General features: G+C 42.9%; 2 protein-coding genes across 3 annotated transcripts in view; both read left to right on the plus strand.

Moving 5' to 3' along the window:
- Positions 1 to 3,115, plus strand: part of def6b (DEF6 guanine nucleotide exchange factor b) — a 13,268-nt gene extending 10,153 nt beyond the window's left edge. Inside the window, exons 9-11 of the mRNA XM_036559942.1 lie at positions 1 to 166; positions 594 to 684; positions 1,992 to 3,115. The exon at positions 1 to 166 is cut by the window's left edge and continues 33 nt beyond it. Coding sequence (XP_036415835.1) covers positions 1 to 166; positions 594 to 684; positions 1,992 to 2,164 — 430 coding nt within the window. The 3' untranslated portion in view covers positions 2,165 to 3,115. The remainder of the gene's footprint in view (positions 167 to 593; positions 685 to 1,991) is intronic.
- Positions 3,116 to 9,118: 6,003 nt separating this feature from the next.
- pparda (peroxisome proliferator-activated receptor delta a) overlaps positions 9,119 to 23,957 on the plus strand; it is a 39,701-nt gene continuing 24,862 nt past the window's right edge. The window contains exon 1 of one of the 2 annotated variants that reach the window (XM_036559453.1): positions 9,119 to 9,399. The gene's annotated coding sequence lies outside the window, so the exon portion shown is untranslated. Of the gene's footprint in view, positions 9,404 to 23,957 lie in introns of both variants that reach the window. The other variant, XM_036559452.1, reaches the window with a different exon arrangement.

Below are 23,957 nucleotides of genomic sequence, written 5' to 3' on the forward strand. Positions count from 1 at the left end.
TCTGCTGTCTCTGCAGGAGGAGCAGGAGGAGCTCCTGGAGCAGATGCAGAAGGAGAAGAGGGAGCTGAGGAGGGACATGGAGGAGAAAGCTCACGCTCTGGAAGAGGCTCACAAACAGCTGGAGAACATCCGCGCCACCCGACACAGGGTGGACCAGGACATCGCGGTGAGGGTCTTCCTCAGTCTCTGGGTCCTTTCTCTGTTCTCCTACGGTGGTCTGGCCTTTTAGAATTATCTCCCAAAGGAGTTCAGTGGAGATTCATCATTTCAATCCATTCCAAAGAGGTTCACTATAATCCCAAACTCACTCCAACTCATCCCGGATGAGTTCAGTGGATCTTCATTACTCCAAGTCATCCCAGAGAAGTTCCACTGCTCCACAGCCCAATGCTGGGGGGCTTTATATCCCTCTAGCCCACACTCAGCATTGGACATGGACACCTTATGTGTTGCTGCTCCAGAGTGTCCTATTCTATTAGTCAGTGCTTTTCCATAGAAATTAAGCTGTCAGTACTGAGTGACCTTGAAGTAGCTAAATGGGTCTGAATACTTTTGGACTTGGTATTTAATGAAATATCTGTGTATCTTCTCAGGCGGCCCAGAGGAAGCAGCGACAGGCCAGCACGAGTGTTAAACACTGGAACGTCCAGATGACCCGACTGATGCACCCCATCGGCCCCGGAGGTTCGTTTCTCACACTGCTGCCGTTAGTGGTCAGTTAAAGACGAAGTTTGGCCAAAAACACCAAAGAACCAGAGAACCTAAATCCCTGTTTTCTTTCGAAATATGATAATCTTGCTCTTGTGGGCCACAATATACATGTGCAAAGCATGTCCTGTTAATAATTTCACAATATCCACTAAATGGCTGATGTATTTTGCTAAAATTCTTCTCTTTTGCTGTAAAGTGGGTGGTCCTAATCTTGGTAATGTGTACCTAAGCAATATCCTCACCAGTCTCAAGGGTGATAAGGTTTGTCCCGCCCACACAGCTTTAACTAAACTCTGTTCAGTCTCTTTGTGTTCAAGTCAGAGAAACTTACAGAGAGAAGGCCACCAAGCGAAAGCTAACCACCAAGCGAAAACTAACGACCAAGCGGAAGCTAACCACCAAGCGAAAGCTTACCTAGCAGGGAAAGCTGAACTATCAAGTTAGCTAATTTTTCTCCTTTTGTTTGTTCATTCGACCGGTCACACCAGCATTCCCTGGATGCAGATCCAGCACTTACGTGTAAAGCAATACGCTTTGGGCTCAGTTGGCGTTGAGGTGAACTTTAACCTCACAGATTCATGAACCTTGGTAGCGTAAGCGAGTAGTAAACAGTAGACTGTGGTCTCATCTTTCTAATGAAAACCTTTCCATTCTAACAGTTTCAGGACATTCATTCATTTCGGAAAACAAACTCAGGGCTCTGAATGGCAAAACTGTCTAAGCACACATCCCGTCACTGTGAGGTTGAATGTTCGATCCCAGATCACTTGTTGTGATGCTAGTCAGTTTGGGAGTCTGTTAGCTGACAGAATTAGCAGTTAACACTCTCCTCCTAGCGTGTTGAGCTACAGTGACGTTGAGCTACAGCAGTTTTAAATGGAGGAAGAACGTTCTGGCCTTCAACCTCCCAGCATGGTAGCATTGCATGATAGAGGGAGACCTAAATTACTAAACTGGGGAGAAAATTGGGTAAAAAAGTTCGCTAACGCCAGCTGATGACTGAACAGCTACGTTCCCTCCAAAATCACATCACACCACACACCAGCGCCACCCACAGTCAGCTAATGTGCCCCCGTGAGGAGAACAGTGAGATGACAGTCCTTCACAGTCAGCTATGAGCGGATTTTGATCAGGCAGGGAAGCTAGCAGGTCACACGTTCATGCTAACGCGCTAATGCTTTTTGCTTTCTAGTAATTCTGTATAACATGTTTTAATCACAATAACAGCAACAGTGCTGCGTTCCAGAACATTCTCTCTCTAACGTCAGCCTCTGTTTCAGATCGGAGGGCGTCGGCTCCGGCCATGCGGGTGCCGTCTCTGGGGGACGGCGGATTTCCGGCCACTAGGGGCAGCATCAGAGAGACGGACATACACAACAGAGAAGGAGAGGGAGAGAGGGAGAACGGAGAGAAGCCTCGAGTGCTCCACAAAACCTACTCTGAACCCGTTTAGAGAAGAAGAACACGCGTTAAAGCGACAGTTCAGCAAAAACAATCGCAACGTAATTCAGTCCCTGTTTATAGTTAACAGAGAGTCAAACAGCGTCAGAGACCACATCATCAAGACTATTAGAGACACCGAACAACTCCACACAGTTTAAATTGAGCGTGGGATGCTAATTGGTGGGATATGAGCCCCCATTACCCGTTAGCTTCATTAGCCTCGTAGCTCCAGTGCTAAAACTAAAGAAGCTAACTTCAGACTCCAAACACGTCTCGGCTGATTGATTATATGAGGAGTCTGGTGGCTGGAGGAATTAGATTGTTTTGCTGAACTATCGCTTTAATCACATCTCTGTATTATAAATGCTCCAACAGGCTGTCAAAGTTCTTATATGTGGAGAACACAGCTGTTCAAAAGTTTGGAATCACCCGTTATATTAATCATTTTTGGTGTTTTGTTGAAGGATAATAAAATGTACAGTGTATCAAAATTTATTTTTAGATGTTTTATTCAATATTTCAGTCGATTTGATAAAAACATTATTCCTTGATTGATAATATGCTGTAATAATCTGTTTATAGTCTTTTCTGTCATGTTTTATCATCACTTCTGACCATTTTTGAAATAATTTACACTATAAATGATCATGAAGCGCATCAGATTAACATCATTTTATATATTATATTTACAATATTGGTTTTAATTGTTGAAAACAGTGATTCCAGGCTTTTGAACAGTGGTTTAAGTCTAGTTTTGGATCAAATTCTCACTTTAATAGTGATTCACCACTGAAAAGTGTTTTTGTTTCTCACTGAAGTTTGACGCAGCTCTGGAAAACGCGCTGTAACTGATTCACACTTATGAAAATTTCATTTCTGGAACGTCACCAGTGTAAAGTTCTGTACTGCATGACTGAAATCTAAAGAGACAATAAAAATAAAGAATCCGGAGCCGTCTGTGGAGTTCGTGGCCTTGTTTTGTCCTGTCTGAGGTGGACTTCGTGCTCTTGAGTGACCACAGCGTCCACCTTCATCATCATGTACTCTGAGTTTGTAATAACAGTTTGAAAAATGCAGAGAGGTAAGAAGAGTTTGGGTGTGATATGATCACTTTCTGTGGTTTTACTTCCTGTTTCCTGTGCCTCGACTCGACAGTCAAAAAGAAACAGAAATTTATTTACGCCAGAGATGAGCTCATTAATATGCAAATACATTCAAAGAAATTTACAGTTTACATTCAAGCAGAAAAGTGAATTGAACTGAATTTAGCAGAAACATCAGGAACCCTGCAGCTCAGAGGAGCCAGAGCAACATTACATTCAGTTCATTCATCACAGAATTTCATTAAATACTTCAGTACCGAGTTATTGGTGCATTTATGATGTCATCGTTTTGATTTTTTTTATCGTCCTTTTAATTCAATAGTTTTGTTTTTATATAAATCAAAGAGACAAAAACAGTTTGAAAAATGCCTGCTCTGACTAAATGTGCTTTATTTGGTGAACACTGCCACCTTGTGGACGCACCGGAGAACTGAGGAGGAAAGTAGAATAAAGTTCCTAAGCACTGAATTAGAAACATTTGCTTAGTTTTATGCAAATAAATAAAGTAAAATAATATGTGTGCATGAATAAGGGGTCTCAGACGTTTGGTTTGAGACCCCCCTCTCTTCATCTTTTTTATTTCCAGTTAAAAGTGTTATTAAGTATATATACATATCGCTTGACATAATTTGAAAAACACCTGTTACCCTTTACATTGTGGGTAAATTTCATGCTCAGTGGACCAACAGAAATGGCCAAAAATGACATGGGAAGTCTGGCTCCATTGACTAACATTATAAGTGAAGTAGGTTTTTTCCTTCTCTTGTAAAGTTCTCATTTTGGAGATACGAGGTTTTGTTCTGACAGCAGTGATACATATACATACATACATATACACACACACACACACACACATATATATATATATATATATATATATACATACATATGAGAAGATAAGATATTAGATAATTCACTTGCATGATGAAGGAGGAAGTCAAAGTAAAGTATGTTAAAAAACAGGAGTTTCCAAAACAGATTAAAAGCTCCAGAGAAAATGGCCGCACACTGAATCACAATCTGATTTTCTGCAGTTATCAGATTATTAAATGCATGTAAACACACTCAATGATTTAATTCTGATGGTTTTTAACGACACACTCTGATTGGTTACAGCCGTCTAGTTCACTGCTCCCTCCTAGAGACTTTGCTATTGTTATTGATGCCGCCCCATCAGGTGTTACGAAGCTGTTTAAAAGCATGATCGGACTTCATCCAGCCTTACTGCCTTCAGACCCTGCAGTCACTGATATTGGACAGATATGTTTTTGTCTTCGTGAGCAGATTAGTAACTGCAGAGTACAGGCTTTGTTTCAGAAGGAAGCAGTCTTGGTTCCACATGTACTGTCTTGTTAGAACCACTGTATGAGTGACCTTAACTGAAGGAATATTTGGAATTTGCCCTCAAAATACTTAATAAAGTGAAAGAAGTGTCTTTTAAATTTTACAGAACTTTTACCCCTTAAAGCTTTTTGTGAGGATGTGAGGATGATACAGACGTAGCTGCTCTTTCCGTGGTTTAAATCCTGAGAGTGTTTTGCTGATTTTGGATCTTGTACAGGAAGCTGAGAGTAACTTTTCTCTTTGTTTTGAACATGAGCTGTTGGTTTTCATGAAGATCTCCACTATCAAGGCAGGTAAACACTGTATAATCAGTCTTATTTTATTGCTGGCAAAAACATATTCCATCCATCCATCATCTAAACCGCTTATCCTTCTGGGTCACGGTGCAAAAACATATTCATAAATGTAAATATTCAAATTAAAAGCTATTTAGTTTGATCTGTTAATGAAACCAAACAATACCTGAAAACAGTTCTAACAATAAGAAAGCTGTCCGAACACTGAAATGAGATGAATCTTTAGATATATATCATTAACACAAAGCTGAAATCGGCTTCTAAACCTCCAGCTTCTTGTTCAAATTTTCCCGTTCCACCTTAAATGGTGCAGCAGTTATAAAGCCAGCTGCACCATTTAAGGTGGAACGGGAAAATGAAGCAAACTTCAGCCTCATATTGTTAACTGTAAACTTGATCTGAATATGAGCTGTATAAACGTTATACTGACATGCTGTCTTCCTTGACTGGGGGGTACAGGTGCCCTACAGGCAGCGTGAGAGGCTGTTGGGGTCTCGGTTATCGGCGGATTCAGCACCGTGATTAAACAGAGGCTGATCAGATTCTCTGGTTCAGTTAAATCAGAGAACGGTTTATTAGAGCCAGTTCACATTTTAAGAACATCAGAACCTGCATTTCTTACATATTGATCACTTTTACACACATAATGACACCAAAATTAGCCAGATAACAAATTTAGCTTGCACATTTTGTTACTGCCTCACCGCCCAGCAAACATGGTTATGTTGTGACCACCTGTTGTTTTGGTGCCCACAGCATTGCCACAAGGTTGAAATGAAATTCTTTAGAAAGGTGTGACCTTATCTGACAACACTGTGACAGCACAGTGACAACACAGTGACAACACAGTGACAACACTGTGACAGCACAGTGACAACACAGTGACAACACAGTGACAACACAGTGACAACACTGTGACAGCACAGTGACAACACAGTGACAACACTGTGACAGCACAGTGACAACACAGTGACAACACTGTGACAGCACAGTGACAACACAGTGACAACATTGTCAGTTCGCTGCCACAGATCCTAGAATCCTTCGTCAGTCCCATCATCCCAGCAAACACACTGCATTGTCACAATGTTGTCAAGAGGTGGCGCTGTTTACATTGTCTGAACAACATTGTCACAACCTCATTCAGTGACGTTGCTGTTCAGTGTTACGACTACTTATAGTCAACTCAGCAAAATTCCATGGAGTTCAATTCACAACGTAATCTACACTGCAAAAAATGGCGCCTGGTCAAGAGAAATGATCTCAAATCCAGTCGATTTAACCAATATTTCCCATTCTGAGATGGTTGTGTTCTTATTATAAGGTCATCTGGCTCCAGACATTTTTACTTGTTTTGGGTCATTTTATTTAGTAAAATTATCTCATTATACTGGCAGATAATTTTACTGGTTTCAAGCTCTTTTTTACAACAAGCACAATTATCTTCCAACATAGTGAGATTTAATAAAATCACTTAAAACAAGTACACAAGTCTAGAAATGAGGTAAATAATCTTAAATGAAGTTTACAGCGATCTCAACAGGAGGAATATGAGGTTTATCGACTACATTTAAGACTATTTTACTTGACAAAATACCATGTTTTGCAGTGTAGGAGGCCGACAGCGTACTGACAGCGTTACCGCTGCGCTGTCACAGTGTTGTCAGATGACATCACAACTTTCTGAGAATTACATTTCAACGTTGTGAAAGTGTTGTGGGCACCAAAACAACATTCTGTCACCACATTATTACAGCATAACTGTGTTATAATAATCTTCTAATTTGCCAATAAGTAGCCACAACACCACAACGGTACTGAGTGACGAGGTTGTGACAGCCTTGTTCAGACAGCATAAACAGCACCACCCAGCAGACACTGTTACGTTGTGGCCAGCTCTTGTTTTGGTGCCCCCAACATTGAAATGTAATTCTCAGAATGTTATCTGACCATATTGTGACAGCGTAGTGGTAACGTTGACACGGCCTCCTAGAATCCTCACTGGTTCCATTACATTGTGAATGAATCTCCATTGAGTTGCCAGTAAGTAGCCACAACACCGTACAGCAACATTACTCAGTAATGAGGTTACGACAGCCTTATTCAGACAATGTAAACAGCGCCACCTTTTGACTATGTTGTAGCAGCACTGTAAGAGAGTCGACATGGTTCTGACAGTGTTGTGTGTTTGTTGGGTGCTGGTTACACTACTGAACAAACTGTGGAATGAAAATGACCGTCTCATCATCCACACTGCCTCCAGTCAGTGTCGGGAAAGCTGCTCCTTTCTGTTTGAGTCCAGAGCTGTAATAAACACAAATTTCAGACGAGTCGGTAATAAATCACCTCACCAATTAGAGCCATTTTGATGTGGTCTGGCTATTTGAATAATCACTTACAGTAACAGAACGTAGAGAGTGACCGCTCTCCCTCCTGCACCCAAAAACTGAGTGTTTGTAAATGAGCACCATCCTATCAGCTGTACCGTTACTCCAGTAGAGCGATGAGGAGTGTGTGAGGAGCGGGAGGGTCAGCTGACTTCACAGTTCATGAATATGCAGAATAGGGTACTTTATGATTCTCTGTGGTCAGTTAGTGCTGCCTGTGGCGTTTGAGATCAAACCAAATAAAGGGTGATTCCTAGGTAGTGGTCAGGGGGCAGAGGTCAGTTAATGCCCTCTGCAGTCCCCAGTAAACGTTGGGCTGAAGCAGAAGTATGAAGATATTCACAGCCCTGCTGATGTAACGGTCTGGCTCAGGAGGTCAGACGCTGTGCTGGGGCTTTAGTATGAAATAGTGCTGGGTGTTGATGGTTAAACACCTGTAAAGCTGCTCTGCTGATGAACTCACTGTAACCCTGTTTGTCTCCTGTGTCCCGAGTCTGTGGGTTGTTCGTTAGATCAGTGTGTGTTTGCTGAGGGTCTACAGGCCGCAGGGCCGGACCTCCGTCAGCCTCTGAGAGCTGCAGAGTACGTTATGCAACCTTAAAGCAAATGTTTACTTTCTTTATTTACTTGGACAGAAGCAGAAGAGCTGCTGCAGAGAAACTGCCGTATCTGCAGTTTAACGGGTGCAACGTGGGTAAAATCACTGATCCACTAATCTACTAATCCACTAAACCACTAAACCACTAAACCACACAGACAAACTCAGGAGAATCAGCATAATATGAATAATTCATAGTAGATACTGAATAATTAATGCTGAACCAACACAATGGAATGAGACTAAACTCAGAAATGAGTGAGATGTTAATGAGTAAACAGTCGATTCCTCTCTGATGTACTGCAGCATATATAACAGTAATATCAGTCTATAACATTAATGGAGCTGTACGGGGTGGGGTGAGTAGTAATAAAGACAGGTTGTTCAGTAAAGTTTCTCTGAGTGTAATAAACTCCGGATTTGCTGACTCAGTAAAGCAGCAGCTGAACTGCAGGACATTATTAACCTTTAACATCCTCCACCTTCAGCTTCAACAGAGTCAGAGAGCCTCACGGCACAGTGACACTCAGACTGACGCAGATCCGATCCAGTAATCAGACGCTTCCCATTCACACACTCACTGAGATGCTCTTCAGCTCAGGGACGTAAGTGTGTTTATGCTGCTGTAATAAACGTGTAGTAGACGGTGTAATACAGCTAAGGAGACGCTTCACGATGTGCAGACTGGAGCTGTAGCAGAGCAGAACGAATGGCTAGAATATTAAATATAAACATACAATAATACTTATTGTCTAAAATCAAAAACACTATTTTGGCTACCGGAAGTCTTTAATTAGGAGCTAAATTCAACGACAAATTTGTATGTTAAAATAAATCAGTAATAAAGTATTTACTCCAAATAATATTTAAAAAAAAATATCACATTTTAACATTTCTGAAATAATTTAATAGTCGAAGTGATGACCTGCTTAGCGTCCAGCGGCATGATTTACGGTTATAAACCAACAGTGTAAATAATAAATAGATCATTCTTCTTCTTATTATTATTATGATTATTATTAATAATAATAAACATTTTTAACAGGTCTGACGGTTATCTATTTGTTATTGTTTCGTATTATTACTTTTACAAACGTGGAAAACAAACAAAAGCGAGTGGTGGGTGAAAAGGCCGCTGACGTCACTGCGCTGACGCCGCTCTGACGCCGGGAGAGTGCGCGCATGCGCGCTGCGGGCCAGATTAGTCTCTGGTGGATTAGCGCTGAGTGGAGGAGAATGGAGAGCAGAGCGGAGCGACGGTGCGGAGGAGCGGAGGGAGCCGGACGGAGGAGCAGAAGGAGGACATGCTGCTACTGAGAGAGGAGAGGAAAAGGAGCAGAAGGATTGGAGAAAGGAGGAGGAGATCGGGAGCTGCGGGAAAAGCGTTTTTACTCCTGCTTTTACTTCTGCTGCTGCTCATGAACTTGGACTACAGAGCTGGACAACTGAGTTCTGACCACAGAGACACCGACTGACCACTCCAGCCGCTCCAGCCCGGCTGTGTTTCTGTTACTGAGGCAGGTACGTTCTGAGAACATGACTAACCATCTCTGATCTGTCCACCATCTCTCCTTCTCCTCCTTCTCCTTCTTCTCCTTCTTCTCCTCCTGTTGTCCACTAACTGTCCGAGTGTTGTCAGAAGTGTGTTTTCCCCTCCTGCCTTCAGAGCAGCGGAGCCCCTGGAGGACAGCAGGAATTCAGAGTTTAGCCCTCAGGCTGACCTTCCACTTACTTTCAGCACAGTCCTCACAGACCACTGACCGTCCAGCCTTAACATGTTCAGCCATGGTAGTACCCATATGGGCCATATGGTGTAGAGGGGGGGTGGATTGTTGTTGTTGTTGTTGTTGTTGTTGATTTGCTGTGTCTGTGAGGGATTAATAAAGCAGATGGCCTTTAAACTGTCCAGAAAAGTCCACTCAGGCAGTTTAGTAAACAAAGACAGTCCAGCGCTGCTTTTAAGGAGTTAAACTACATATCTGTTGGCGTCACTCCTGGACTGACCGCTCACAAACATCCTGTGTGGTCAGCGAGTTAAGGTGGGATTGTTTTCTAGCGTGTTAAAGCAGCCATGAAGTGTCACATCTGCCAGCTGTTAAATCAACATGATGACCAGATCAAACGCGCCGGTCTGTCTTTGCTGAAGGACCGAATGCTGAACGTCCAGCAGACAAAAAGCTGCCCAGAGATCTGGGCCAGTTTAGACTGGACTTTGAAATGTTTTTGTTTTTCTCCTTCGTCCTCTCGGAGGGTCACTCACCTTTTGACGTACAAACTGACCGCTGTGTTAACAGTCCAGCTCTCAGAGACGCTTCACTCCAAGGCTGAGTTCAGTTAATGTGAATGTTTGTGTCCGAACTAAAGATCCAGGTGATTAACTGGAGCAAAATTAGCTAAACTGGACTCACTACTGTATTCATTTAGTTCATCAGTGTTCATTTAATCTGATTTAATATAGAGTCTTATTAAAGTTATGGTCAGTGTCTGTCATGGTCAGTGTTTGTTATGGTCAGTGTCTGTCATAGTCAGTGTTTGTCTGTCATGGTCAGGGTTTGTCTGTTGTAGTCAGTGTTTGTTATGTTCAATGTTTGTCTGTTATGGTCAGTATTTGTTATGGTCAGTGTTCATCTGTTATAGTCAGTGTTTGTTGTGGTCAGTGTTTGTTATGGTCAGTGATACTGTGGTCAGTGTTTGTTATGGTCAGTGTTTGTCTTTTATGGTCAGTATTTGTTATGGCCAGTGTTTGTTTGTTATGGTCAGTGTTCGTCTGTTATAGTCAGTGTTTTTTATAGTCAGTGTTTGTTATGGTCAGTGTTTGTTTGTTATGGTCAGTGTTTGTTGTGGTCAGTGTTTGTTTGTTATAGTCAGTGTTACTGTGGTCAGTGTTTGTTGTGGTCAGTGTTTGTTTGTTATGGTTAGTGGTACTGTGGTCAGTGTTTGTTATGGTCAGTGTTACTTGTGGTCAGTGTTACTGTGGTAAGTGTTTGTTTGTTATAGTCAGTGTTACTGTGGTCAGTGTTTGTTTTGGTCAGTGTTACTGTGGTCAGTGTCTGTTATGGTCAGTGTTAGTTTGTTATAGTCAGTGTTACTGTGGTCAGTGTTTGTTATGGTCAGTGTTTGTTGTGGTCAGTGTCTGTTGTGGTCAGTGTTTGTTATGGTTAGTGGTACTGTGGTCAGTGTTTGTTATGGTCAGTGTTTGTTGTGGTCAGTGTTTGTTATGGGTGCTTGTTGTGGTCAGTGTCTGTCCGGCTGGCTGTAGTACAGAGTGTGAATGAAGCCTGCTGGTTGGCTGTGTTTTGTCTGAGCAGATTCTCTGTAGGAATCACTGCTTTAACTCTCGGCTCTTCTGTAGCGCTGAGGGAGCTGTGGGTTGCCATGTCTTCATCACTTCACCCACTTAAACTCCAGGCTCACACATGACGTCCACTGTAGTTACTGGACATTTCATTGCAGATACTGACTCAGATACTGAGTAAAGGTTCCTGTTTACGCTGTAATCATCTCCATAGTTACGCAACACCCTTTACGTGGCTATGCTCCGCCCATTTCTGTGGTTATCTGTTTCAGCGGTCAGTCCACACTCATTTTTGTCCATAGTTACGCTGGATGCTAACCATGGACGGGCGTGTGGAGTAACTATGGACATATTTGTTGGCTACTTTCGTTTCAACGGTTGTGCTACACTAATTTCAAGGGTTATGCTGTTCCCATGGTTACGAGCCTGGTCCACACCCGTTGTGCACCTTCATGGGGTCTCCAGCAGTGGCCCGCCCGGCCGTGTCCTCCGTCTGACGCACTCAGCAGTTTCACTGATCGTCACCTGATCGACTGCGTGGTGATGTCAGCGGTTACTCAGTGCCGTCTGTCTGCGCTGCTGCATGCTTTAGCTGTTCAGTGTCAGAGTGGGGGGGGCGTGGTGGGGGGGTTCCTTCCTTCCTCTGAAGCTCTGTTTAACTGTCTCTCACTGCAGACTGGGTGGTTTGGCGGTGTGAGATGTTGCGCAACCAGTCTGTCACCATCTGCCTCAGTACAGATGAAAATACAGAAATACTCTAAATCAGGAAAAAATCGTCACCACGCTGACCGAATCACTGCAGGACGCAGCACTGACCGGGGTTTCATTCAGACGTGCTTTTACGAACCTTCAGCGGAGAAGAGAGTCGAGTCGAGTTTCCATCCACTGCAGTGCTGTGAAGAAACTTTAGGTGGCGTAGCTACTGGGATCAGGGGCATCGAAACAAGCGAGACCGAGAGCTTAACTGGGTTTAGTTTTTAGCTGAATCATCTTCACAGCCGTTTTCTGTCTTTTTGGCCGTTTTGTTTGCAGCTCAGAGACACCAGAGACAAACACACCGGACGGCTCTCGAGCTCACTGTGCAGAGACGTTTTCAAACCAGCTCTGATCAGCGTTTCAAAAAGCTCTGTGCTGCAGTCAGACCGTCTAGGAATCACGGAATCATGTGACTCACAGCTCGATACGTCATTGATATTCAAAAAAAACCCTTTTCCATCACTTTTTTACATTTTGGCTTCAGCAATATTCTTTTATAATTCACAAAAAACTGGTAAATAGAGCAGCTTAAACCAGGTTTCAGGAGTACAAGGAATTAATTATGTATATATATATATATATATATATGTACTTATCCACACAGATACAGTATTTACAGATAAAAGAATTGAGCAGCCAATAAAGACGTTAGTAGACTTGTAAAATATGTATATTGAGGTAAGTTAAAGTGGGGATGTGCTCTGACTGCAGTAACGTGGGAAAGGTTGTTATTCGGAGGGCTGGTGCCGTGAGATATACAGCGGCTATGTATTCAGCCCACAGCCGTTTAGCCCCGCCCATTCAGAACGGAGCTCATTTACATATATAAGTGTGTTTTTGTTAGATACACTGAGAGGGTTTGGTGGTTCCGGTGTTTGTGGCTCGGCTCGGTTCTGTGTGCTGAGTTAGGTGGTGATGTCAGTGTCGGTGCTGTTACTGAGTTAGAGACACTCAGAGCTGCTGAGTCAGCGTTACAGCACAGTCTCACTGACTGAGCGTCTGATCAGAGATAAATTCATCACGAGGGACCTTTAAACGTCTGGAGTGACTGAACAAATCACACCTCACACCTTATCACCCTCAATACGGCGCTCAGAGACGGACAACCTACAGCTGCAGCATTAAAAAGATCATGAATTCAGCAACTAATATGAATTATTCAGTGTCTACTATGAATTATTCAATGTCTACTATGAATTATTCAGTGTCTACTATGAATTATTCAGCATTTACTATGAATTATTCAATGTCTACTATGAATTATTCAGTGTCTACTATGAATTATTCAGCATTTACTATGAATTATTCAGCATCGACTATTAATTATTCAATGTCTACTATAAATTATTAATTATCTGTTCTGTATTATTCAGTATCTACTATAAATTATTTAGTGTCTACTATGAATTATTCAGGATCGACTATGAATTATTCAGTGTCTACTATAAATTATTCAGTGTCTACTATGAATTATTCAGTATCTACTATGAATTATTCAGTGTCTACTATGAATTATTCAGTGCCTACTATGAATTATTCAGTGTCTACTATGAATTATTCAGCATTTACTATGAATTATTCAGCATCGACTATTAATTATTCAATGTCTACTATAAATTATTAATTATCTGTTCTGTATTATTCAGTATCTACTATAAATTATTCAGTATCTACTATAAATTATTCAGTATCTACTATGAATTATTCAGGATCGACTATGAATTATTCAGTACCTACTATAAATTATTCAGTATCTACTATGAATTGTTCAGGATCGACTATGAATTATTCAGTGTCTACTATGGATTATTCAGGAACGACTATGAATTATTCAGTATCTACTATAAATTATTCAGTATCTACTATGAATTATTCAGGATCGACTATGAATTATTCAGTATCTACTATGAATTATTCAGTATCTACTATGGATTATTCAGTGTCTACTATGGATTATTCAGTATCTACTATAAATTATTCAGTGTCTACTATGGATTATTCAGTATCTACTATAAATTATTCAGTATCTACTATGGATTATTCAGGATCGACTATGAATTATTCAGTATCTACTATGGATTATTCAGTGTCTACTATGAATTATTCAGTATCTACTATGAATTATTCAGTATCTACTATGAATTATTCAGTGTCTACTATGAATTATTCAGGATCGACTATAAAATATTCAGTGTCTACTATGAATTATTCAGTGTCTACTATGAATTATTCAATATCTAATATCTGAGTATGCCACTTACTATTATTGAGTATGTACTCTGTATTATTGAGTATGTACTCTGTATTATTGAGTATGTACTCTGTATTATTGAGTGTGTACTCTGTATTATTGAGTATGTACTCTGTATTATTGAGTGTGTACTCTGTATTATTGAGTATGTACTCTGTATTATTGAGTATGTACTCTGTATTATTGAGTGTGTACTCTGTATTATTGAGTGTGTACTCTGTATTATTGAGTATGTACTCTGTATTATTGAGTGTGTACTCTGTATTATTGAGTGTGTACTCTGTATTGTTGAGTATGTACTCTGTATTATTGAGTGTGTACTCTGTATTATTGAGTGTGTACTCTGTATTATTGAGTATGTACTCTGTATTATTGAGTATGTACTCTGTATTGTTGAGTATGTACTCTGTATTATTGAGTATGTACTCTGTATTATTGAGTGTGTACTCTGTATTATTGAGTGTGTACTCTGTATTATTGAGTATGCCACTTACTATTATTGAGTGTGTACTCTGTATTATTGAGTGTGTACTCTGTATTATTGAGTGTGTACTCTGTATTATTGAGTGTGTACTCTGTATTATTGAGTGTGTACTCTGTATTATTGAGTGTGTACTCTGTATTATTGAGTGTGTACTCTGTATTATTGAGTGTGTACTCTGTATTATTGAGTGTGTACTCTGTATTATTGAGTATGTACTCTGTATTATTGAGTGTGTACTCTGTATTATTGAGTATGTACTGTGTATTATTGAGTATGTACTCTGTATTATTGAGTATGTACTCTGTATTATTGAGTATGTACTGTGTATTATTGAGTGTGTACTCTGTATTATTGAGTATGTACTCTGTATTATTGAGTGTGTACTCTGTATTATTGAGTATGTACTCTGTATTATTGAGTATGTACTCTGTATTATTGAGTGTGTACTCTGTATTATTGAGTATGTACTCTGTATTATTGAGTATGTACTCTGTATTATTGAGTGTGTACTCTGTATTATTGAGTGTGTACTCTGTATTATTGAGTGTGTACTCTGTATTATTGAGTATGTACTCTGTATTATTGAGTATGTACTCTGTATTATTGAGTGTGTACTCTGTATTATTGAGTATGTACTCTGTATTATTGAGTATGTACTCTGTATTATTGAGTATGTACTCTGTATTATTGAGTATGTACTCTGTATTATTGAGTATGTACTGTGTATTATTGAGTATGTACTCTGTATAATCCGCTGTGCGTGTAGTTCAGGGTGCTCTGCTGTTGTTGAGGTGAAGGTGATTCATGCTGAAACGCCGTTTCTAATCAGAGAAAAGCCACATCAGGCTTTAACGCCGCGTCGCTCTGACTGGCTGATCTTTAATGATCTTTACTGATCATAATTGATCTTTACTGATATTTGCGGTTTGGGAAGCAGTGGGGTTGTCATGGAAACCCTGCGGTGTTTCTGGTGGAGCGGACGTTTCCAGTCCCTCTGCAGGGTTTCTGATCCTGACGCGCCCGTTAGTCATCGTGGTCGTTTGTGAGCTCACAGTGTGGAAGGAAAATTCCGCTGATGCAGAAAAGAGCCTCGAACCGCTGAGCGCTAACTGCACTGCAACTCCTCAGTGCTGACGCAAAGTTTGGCCACTTCTGCTGTTTAACCTGCGGTTCTCTGTTAATGAGGCCGTTTCTGAGTGCTGATATGATGTGTGAAGAACATGATCTGATAAAACTGTAGATTTATATTTAGAAGGAAACATAAGTAGGCATATAAGTCATATATAAGCGCCCAGCAGTCAATGAAGCGCTGTGCATCTCGAGTGCAGTGATAGGAAACACAGCGGCTCACAGACGCTCCGATTCTGCACCAGCGTTGCAGCAACTAACCCACGTTATTGATCCCATATAATGAATTATTGATAACATTGATAATGAAGAGTGTAAGTCTGAATCTCCAGTCTGGCTGCTTTCCTCACAGTGCAGCTTTGCTCCGTCTACCAGCCCGCTAGCCTCTCTTAGCGGTGGGCTGGGGGGGTGACAGCACAGTGCATGCTCAGGTTACCCAGCGCTTCACGGAGAGGGTCTAACTCAAGGTACGAAGGGCATGATTGCGGCCCTAGTGAGGGTCCAGGGGGCGCTGTTTGCAGCCGTGCTGGGAAAACATGCTGTCTAGCACCACGTTAGCATGACGTTCTCTGCTGTGAGTTCAGCTTTTTAAAGAGAAGAAATGTTTCTGTTGGGCTGTTTTAGGACTTTTATGTTGAAGGAGCTGAATGTGGGGCTGTGTTTTTAGCTGTTAGTGCTGGAGAGGCGGAGTTTCTTCTCTCAGTGTTAAGCTGCGTTATGGACCGAAGCCTCGAGTCGCCCCAAACATTACAGAGTTCTGCAGTTCGCCTTTATTGATTAATCTGTATTAATCTGAATCTGAATAGTCTAATATTCAGATCCAGCCTGACACCATGAGACAGAGGAATGGTAGCACAGCTTCTCACACAAATCAAAACATAAAAAAATATGAAACATCACCTTAACATCGTCTGTAAAGGCGGGTTCCGAGCTCAGCGGGCAGCACGGGCAGCAGGCACGAATATGAGAGAATAAACACAGCGTCCACAGCAGAAACTCCACTATCGTATTTAAACCACAGGCCAGAGAAAAACAGCGCATCACCGTCTGCTGCGCAGCTGACTGTGTTTCAGGGTAGCAGAGAGAATCAGCAGCGCTGCTGAAGGTCGGCTGCTGTTTGTTAGTTTAAACTGCTCGGCTAAACTACACGCCCATCTGGGCCGATCGGACGCTGATGCACGCAGACCAGCTCGGCTGTGTTGAATGGAATCGGGGCTTTGGGTCACTGAGACTCATTAAAACTCTGTTTGACTGTTGGTTTATGATCTATAATAGCATATTTCATGATGTTCTCACCACACAGGGGCTGTTTCATTCATTTTTGCTTTAGCTTCAGAGGAGAAAAGCAGAAAACCAGCCTGTCCTGGGCTGTAAGATGTGTTTGTGGTCTTTTTCTCTGCACGTCAGAAACATAGTTTTCAGGAGTGCTGAAAACCTATTGATGTGACTGATTAAAGGCCCTTTTATTGATAAAAATAACCCTTTTATCCTCGCATTTTTCATTTCCTGAATGAAACATTGTCAGACTAACATCTGCAGGTTTTCTGTCCCCAATGAATCGATTAATCGAGGCCACAATGGACCAACTAATCGATTAATCAAGGCCACAATGGACCAACTAATTGATTAATCAAGGCCACATCGAACCAACCAATTGATTAATCGAAGCCACAATGGACCAACTAATCGATTAATCGAGGCCACATCGAACCAACCAATTGATTAATCAAAGCCACAACGAACCAACTAATTGATTAATCGAAGCCACAATGGACCAACTAATCAATTAACCAAAACCATAATGGACCAACTAGTTGATCGTGGAAGTAGTCATTAGGAGCAGCTAGGCCTGTCACAGTTATCACATATCCACCTAATCGCATTAAAAAAAAATCACAATTACTTGAGATGATCACAGTTAATTAAGCTGACTTTAAGCTAAAGTCGTTAATTTTCAGTTGGGTTCAGACAACAGTAAATACCTCCGTTAGACAGGTTGCGGGACTAAAACAAAAAAGTTGGGTGCTCTAACGTTAAGAGGTCAGCATGAGTTGTGTTTATCTGAGTAGCTGATGCTGATGCTAACGTTTTTAGCCTGTGTGCTGCTCGGCTGCGTACGATTCTGTGAAACTGACTGCAGTGTAACGTCTGATTTCGACAGTGTAACCAGTATCAGCTACTAAGTAAACACTGCTAGAAAACCAGTGGGCTAATCGGCCTGTTTGGCCAGGACAGTGAAGGTACTAAGCTAAGAGTTGATGGCTGCAGCTGTTCTGCACACTGAGATCTTCGTGTCGACGTCAACATGAACGCACTGTAACTCCGCCAGCGGCAGATTGAAACCCGTTCTGGGAGCGAGACGCTCGGTTCCATTGGGTTAACGACCATAAACAATTGAAAGCTTGTCAAATCCAGTAGCTGCGAGAAACCCGTTTGTGGGCGGAGCCTGGAGAGGGAATACGTAATGAGATGGGCTGTGAACGGTTTGGTTGCAGTAGTGTAGCAGCTCTGCTCGCCTGCCGTGCCGTGCTCTGTGGGTGTGCAGGGCTCTGAATTCCTGCGCTGTAGATTAGGAGAACTCAGCTAATCTGCTGTGATTAATGCAGGAGGGAATGAATGCGGTCTGTGGTTGAGCGTTTGGGGTAAAGCTGCAGATTATTGAAGCTTTCACCGCTTTAGCTCCCTCAGAGTCCGTCAGCAGACCGGCTCCGACACGCCTCCGCACACACGGGCCAGATTAGCTCATAAAGCAGCACAGATGCACCGAAACGGGATCTGAGGGCCGAAACTGTTCGTATTCGTATCTGCTGATACATAAACGGTTATAAAAAGTGTCATTTGGGACCAAACCCATCTGGAGTTTTGTGAGTTTTGTATTTTATCATATCAGCAAAACAGGAACAAACAGACAATCAAGAGGCAGAGATAGAAATAAAGAAGATATTGATCATATTCCAGTTCTTATGCTGTGTAAAGTCCAGGATACGTAAAGACTGCCAGGCCTCAGGAGTCGCAGGCTCAGCTTGGTCGAGTCGTACTGTAATAACCACAAACATGTAATGAAGTGTAATAACACACCCTCAGATCAACACACAGGCAGGCTGGGAAAAAATGGACAGAACAGATGTGTTGATGTAGAGATGCAGTTAGCGCTGTGCTAATTGGTGGGTTTATGTATGCAGCTCTGTAAAACTGTGTAAGTGATTTTTTGGTGGACTGGTGTTGCTGGAAAGAGAATCTGCTGCGCTGATCTCAGAAGCCTGTGGCTTTGAACGGGTAGAAAAACAAGGGGCCGAAAATTGAGCCCTGAGGAACGCCAGCAAGTTTCTGAGAGTTCCTGCCTGCTGTGGAGAGCAGCTGTGTTTGTGGGAAAATTGATACTACAACGCTGGACAGGGTTCCAGCGTTAGTTTGGGTTCCAGCGTTAGTTTGGGTTCCAGCGTTAGTTTGTTGGAGAAATATATTTTCTGAGCCACCCAGAAGGATAAGCGGCGTAGTGTGTGTGTGTGTGTGTGGTGTGTGTGTGTGTGGTAGTGTGTGTGTGGTGTGTGTGTGTGTGTGTGTGTGTGAGTGTGTGTGTGTGGTGTGTGTGTGTGTGTGTGTGGTGTGTGTGTGGTGTGTGTGTGTGAGTTCGTGTGTGGTGTGTGTGTGTGTGTGGTGTGTGTGTGAGTGTGTGTGTGAGAATGTGTGTGGTGTGTGTGAGTGTGTGTGTGGTGTGTGTGTGTGAGTGTGTGTGTGGTGTGTGTGTGTGGTGTGTGTGGTGTGTGTGTGTGAGTGTGTGTGTGGTGTGTGTGTGAGAGTGTGTGTGTGGTGTGTGTGTGTGAGAGAGTGTGTGTGTGTGTGAGTGTGTGAGTGTGGTGTGTGTGTGTGTGTGTGAGAGTGTGTGTGTGGTGTGTGTGTGTGTGAGAGTGTGTGTGTGGTGTGTGTGAGTGTGTGAGTGTGGTGTGTGTGTGTGTGTGTGAGAGTGTGTGTGTGTGTGTGTGGTGTGTGTGTGTGGTGTGTGTGAGAGTGTGTGTGTGGTGTGTGTGTGAGTGTGTGAGTGTGTGTGTGTGTGTGTGGTGTGTGTGTGTGGTGTGTGTGGTGTGTGTGTGTGTGTGTGTGTGTGTGTGTGTGTGGTGTGTGTGAGGTGTGTGTGTGTGTGTGTGTGTGTGTGTGTGTGTGTGTTTTCTGAGCTCAGCTAACTAGTTAGCGATAAAGCTGAGCTCTCTCTGCTTTTGCAGTTGCGCCCTTAACAGCGAGCTCATCTTCAGGCACTCGCGTTTCATAGCAGTAGAGTGTAACATATATACACACACACACACACCACACACACACACACCACACACACACACACACACACACACACACACTCACACACACCACACACACACACCATACACACACACACACACACACACACACACACACACACACTCACACCACACACACACCACACACACACACACACACCACACACACACCACACACACACACACTCACACACACCACACACACACACTCACACACACTCACACACACACACACACACTCACACTCACACACACCACACACACACACACACACACTCACACACACCACACACACACACACCACACACACACACACTCACACCACACACACACCACACACACACACACACACTCACACACACACCACACACACACACACTCACACACACCACACACACACACTCACACACACTCACACACACACACACACACACACACACTCACACTCACACACACCACACACACACACACTCAGGCTGGTGAACTTTAACACACACTCTTGTACACAGTAAAACTCTTTGAACTTGTACACACTCAACGAGTTCCAGCTGTATTATTACAACTGCTTCCTCTTTAAAGCTTCTCTCTCTCTCTCTTTCTCTCTCTCTCTCTATATATATATATATATTATACAGTATTGTATACAACATACCTCCTCCTACACCTCCTATTGATACTGAGTGCTGATTGGTTAGCGTTACTGCTACTGAGCGCTGATTGGTTAGCGTTACTGCTACTGAGCGCTGATTGGTCAGCGTTACTGCTACTGAGCGCTGATTGGTCAGCGCTACTGCTACTGAGAGCTGATTGGTCAGCGCTACTGCTACTGAGAGCTGATTGGTCAGCGCTACTGCTACTGAGAGCTGATTGGTCAGCGTTACTGCTACTAAGCGCTGATGGTCCAGCGTTACTGCTACTGAGAGCTGATTGGTCAGCGTTACTGCTACTGAGCGCTGATTGGTCAGCGTTACTGCTACTGAGAGCTGATTGGTCAGCGTTACTGCTACTGAGCGCTGATTGGTCAGCGTTACTGCTACTGAGAGCTGATTGGTCAGCGTTACTGCTACTGAGCGCTGATTGGTCAGCGTTACTGCTACTGAGCGCTGATTGGTCAGCGTTACTGCTACTGAGCGCTGATTGGTTAGCGTTACTGCTACTGAGCGCTGATTGGTCAGCGTTACTGCTACTGAGCGCTGATTGGTTAGCGTTACTGCTACTGAGCGCTGATTGGTCAGCGTTACTGCTACTGAGCGCTGATTGGTTAGCGTTACTGCTACTGAGAGCTGATTGGTTAGCTTACTGCTACTGAGAGCTGATTGGTCAGCGTTACTGCTACTGAGAGCTGATTGGTTAGCGTTACTGCTACTGAGCGCTGATTGGTTAGCGTTACTGCTACTGAGCGCTGATTGGTCAGCGTTACTGCTACTGAGCGCTGATTGGTTAGCGTTACTGCTACTGAGAGCTGATTGGTTAGCGTTACTGCTACTGAGAGCTGATTGGTCAGCGTTACTGCTACTGAGAGCTGATTGGTTAGCGTTACTGCTACTGAGCGCTGATTGGTTAGCGTTACTGCTACTGAGAGCTGATTGGTCAGCGTTACTGCTACTGAGAGCTGATTGGTTAGCGTTTACTGCTACTGAGAGCTGATTGGTTAGCGTTACTGCTACTGAGAGCTGATTGGTTAGCGTTACTGCTACTGAGAGCTGATTGGTTAGCGTTACTGCTACTGAGAGCTGATTGGTCAGCGTTACTGCTACTGAGCGCTGATTGGTTAGCGTTACTGCTACTGAGAGCTGATTGGTCAGCGTTACTGCTACTGAGAGCTGATTGGTTAGCGTTACTGCTACTGAGAGCTGATTGGTTAGCGTTACTGCTACTGAGAGCTGATTGGTTAGCGTTACTGCTACTGAGCGCTGATTGGTCAGCGTTACTGCTACTGAGCGCTGATTGGTTAGCGTTACTGCTACTGAGCGCTGATTGGTTAGCGTTACTGCTACTGAGAGCTGATTGGTTAGCGTTACTGCTACTGAGCGCTGATTGGTCAGCGTTACTGCTACTGAGCGCTGATTGGTTAGCGTTACTGCTACTGAGCGCTGATTGGTTAGCGTTACTGCTACTGAGCGCTGATTGGTCAGCGTTACTGCTACTGAGCGCTGACTGGTCAGCGCTACTGCTACTGAGAGCTGATTGGTCAGCGTTACTGCTACTGAGAGCTGATTGGTTAGCGTTACTGCTACTGAGCGCTGATTGGTCAGCGCTACTGCTACTGAGAGCTGATTGGTCAGCGTTACTGCTACTGAGAGCTGATTGGTTAGCGTTACTGCTACTGAGCGCTGATTGGTCAGCGTTACTGCTACTGAGCGCTGATTGGTCAGCGCTACTGCTACTGAGAGCTGATTGGTCAGCGCTACTGCTACTGAGAGCTGATTGGTCAGCGCTACTGCTACTGAGAGCTGATTGGTCAGCGTTACTGCTACTGAGCGCTGATTGGTCAGCGTTACTGCTACTGAGCGCTGATTGGTCAGCGTTACTGCTACTGAGAGCTGATTGGTTAGCATTACTGCTACTGAGCGCTGATTGGTTAGCATTACTGCTACTGAGCGCTGATTGGTCAGCGTTACTGCTACTGAGAGCTGATTGGTCAGCGTTACTGCTACTGAGAGCTGATTGGTTAGCGTTACTGCTACTGAGCGCTGATTGGTCAGCGTTACTGCTACTGAGCGCTGATTGGTCAGCGTTACTGCTACTGAGAGCTGATTGGTCAGCGTTACTGCTACTGAGAGCTGATTGGTCAGCGTTACTGCTTCATCACTACTGTGATACTTTTGTAAGTGTATTGTTGAGATCGAACACTGATTAACTACATGGTTCATTACAAAGTGAGTTTAATTAGGACTGTTTCACTGTGTAGTTTGTAAAATGTTGAATAAAAATAATTGCAGTTGAACAGTTGAACGTTATTATTATTATTATTATTATTATTATTGTTATTACAGCATCTTTTGTATATGGCACTACAGGTTCTATTTTGTCTGTTCCAACTTAATAAATCTCAGAAAAACTAAATATCGTGATTGTGAAATGTCGTGTATCGTGAAAATGCCTGAGAGTTTCATGATGTAATATTGGTGCCGTATCACCCAGCCCTGATTTCAGCAGTGACATAAAAGCAGCTCCACCCTGCAGCTGATCAGGACAGCGTGATTCAGACGTCATACACTCCTCACTGACACCTTCACCATCTGTCACTCTGATCACTCAGCAGTAGAAACCTGGGTGTGATCTGAGACTCTGAGCTCTGTTTAATCTGCATGTAAACAGTCACTAAATCAGCTTTAATCATGTGAGAAAATCACTAAAGTTCAGTCTTTTCTCTCTCAGAGCGACGCAGAGAAACTCGTTGCTGTGTTTGTTCAGCAGAGTTCATCACTGTAATGACCTTTTTACTGGAGAGAACGGTCCATCCTCTAGAACCCGTACAGAACGCAGCAGCACGGATCCTCACAGCACCAACACAGAGAGCTCATATCACCCCGTTTACACACTGCACTGACCGCCTGGATCTGTTAGGTCAGATTCTGACCTTCTGAACACCTTCAGTAAAACACAGAAAACGTGGAGAGACTCTTTCAGTTATTCTGCTTCTAAACTGTGGAGCTCAGTTCAGCTTTTATTAGACAGTCGAGCTCAGAGCTCACTTTTAATAAACACCTGAAAACGCAGCTCTTTAACTCAGAGCTTCATTAAACTCTACGACTCTTTAACTCAGAGCTTCATTAAACTCTACGGCTCTTTAACTCAGAGCTTCAGTAAAACTCTACGACTCTTTAACTCAGAGCTTCAGTAAAACTCTACGACTCTTTAACTCAGAG

This window comes from Colossoma macropomum, unplaced genomic scaffold (assembly GCF_904425465.1).
Source record: "Colossoma macropomum unplaced genomic scaffold, Colossoma_macropomum, whole genome shotgun sequence".
NCBI classification, from domain to species: Eukaryota; Metazoa; Chordata; class Actinopteri; order Characiformes; family Serrasalmidae; genus Colossoma; species Colossoma macropomum.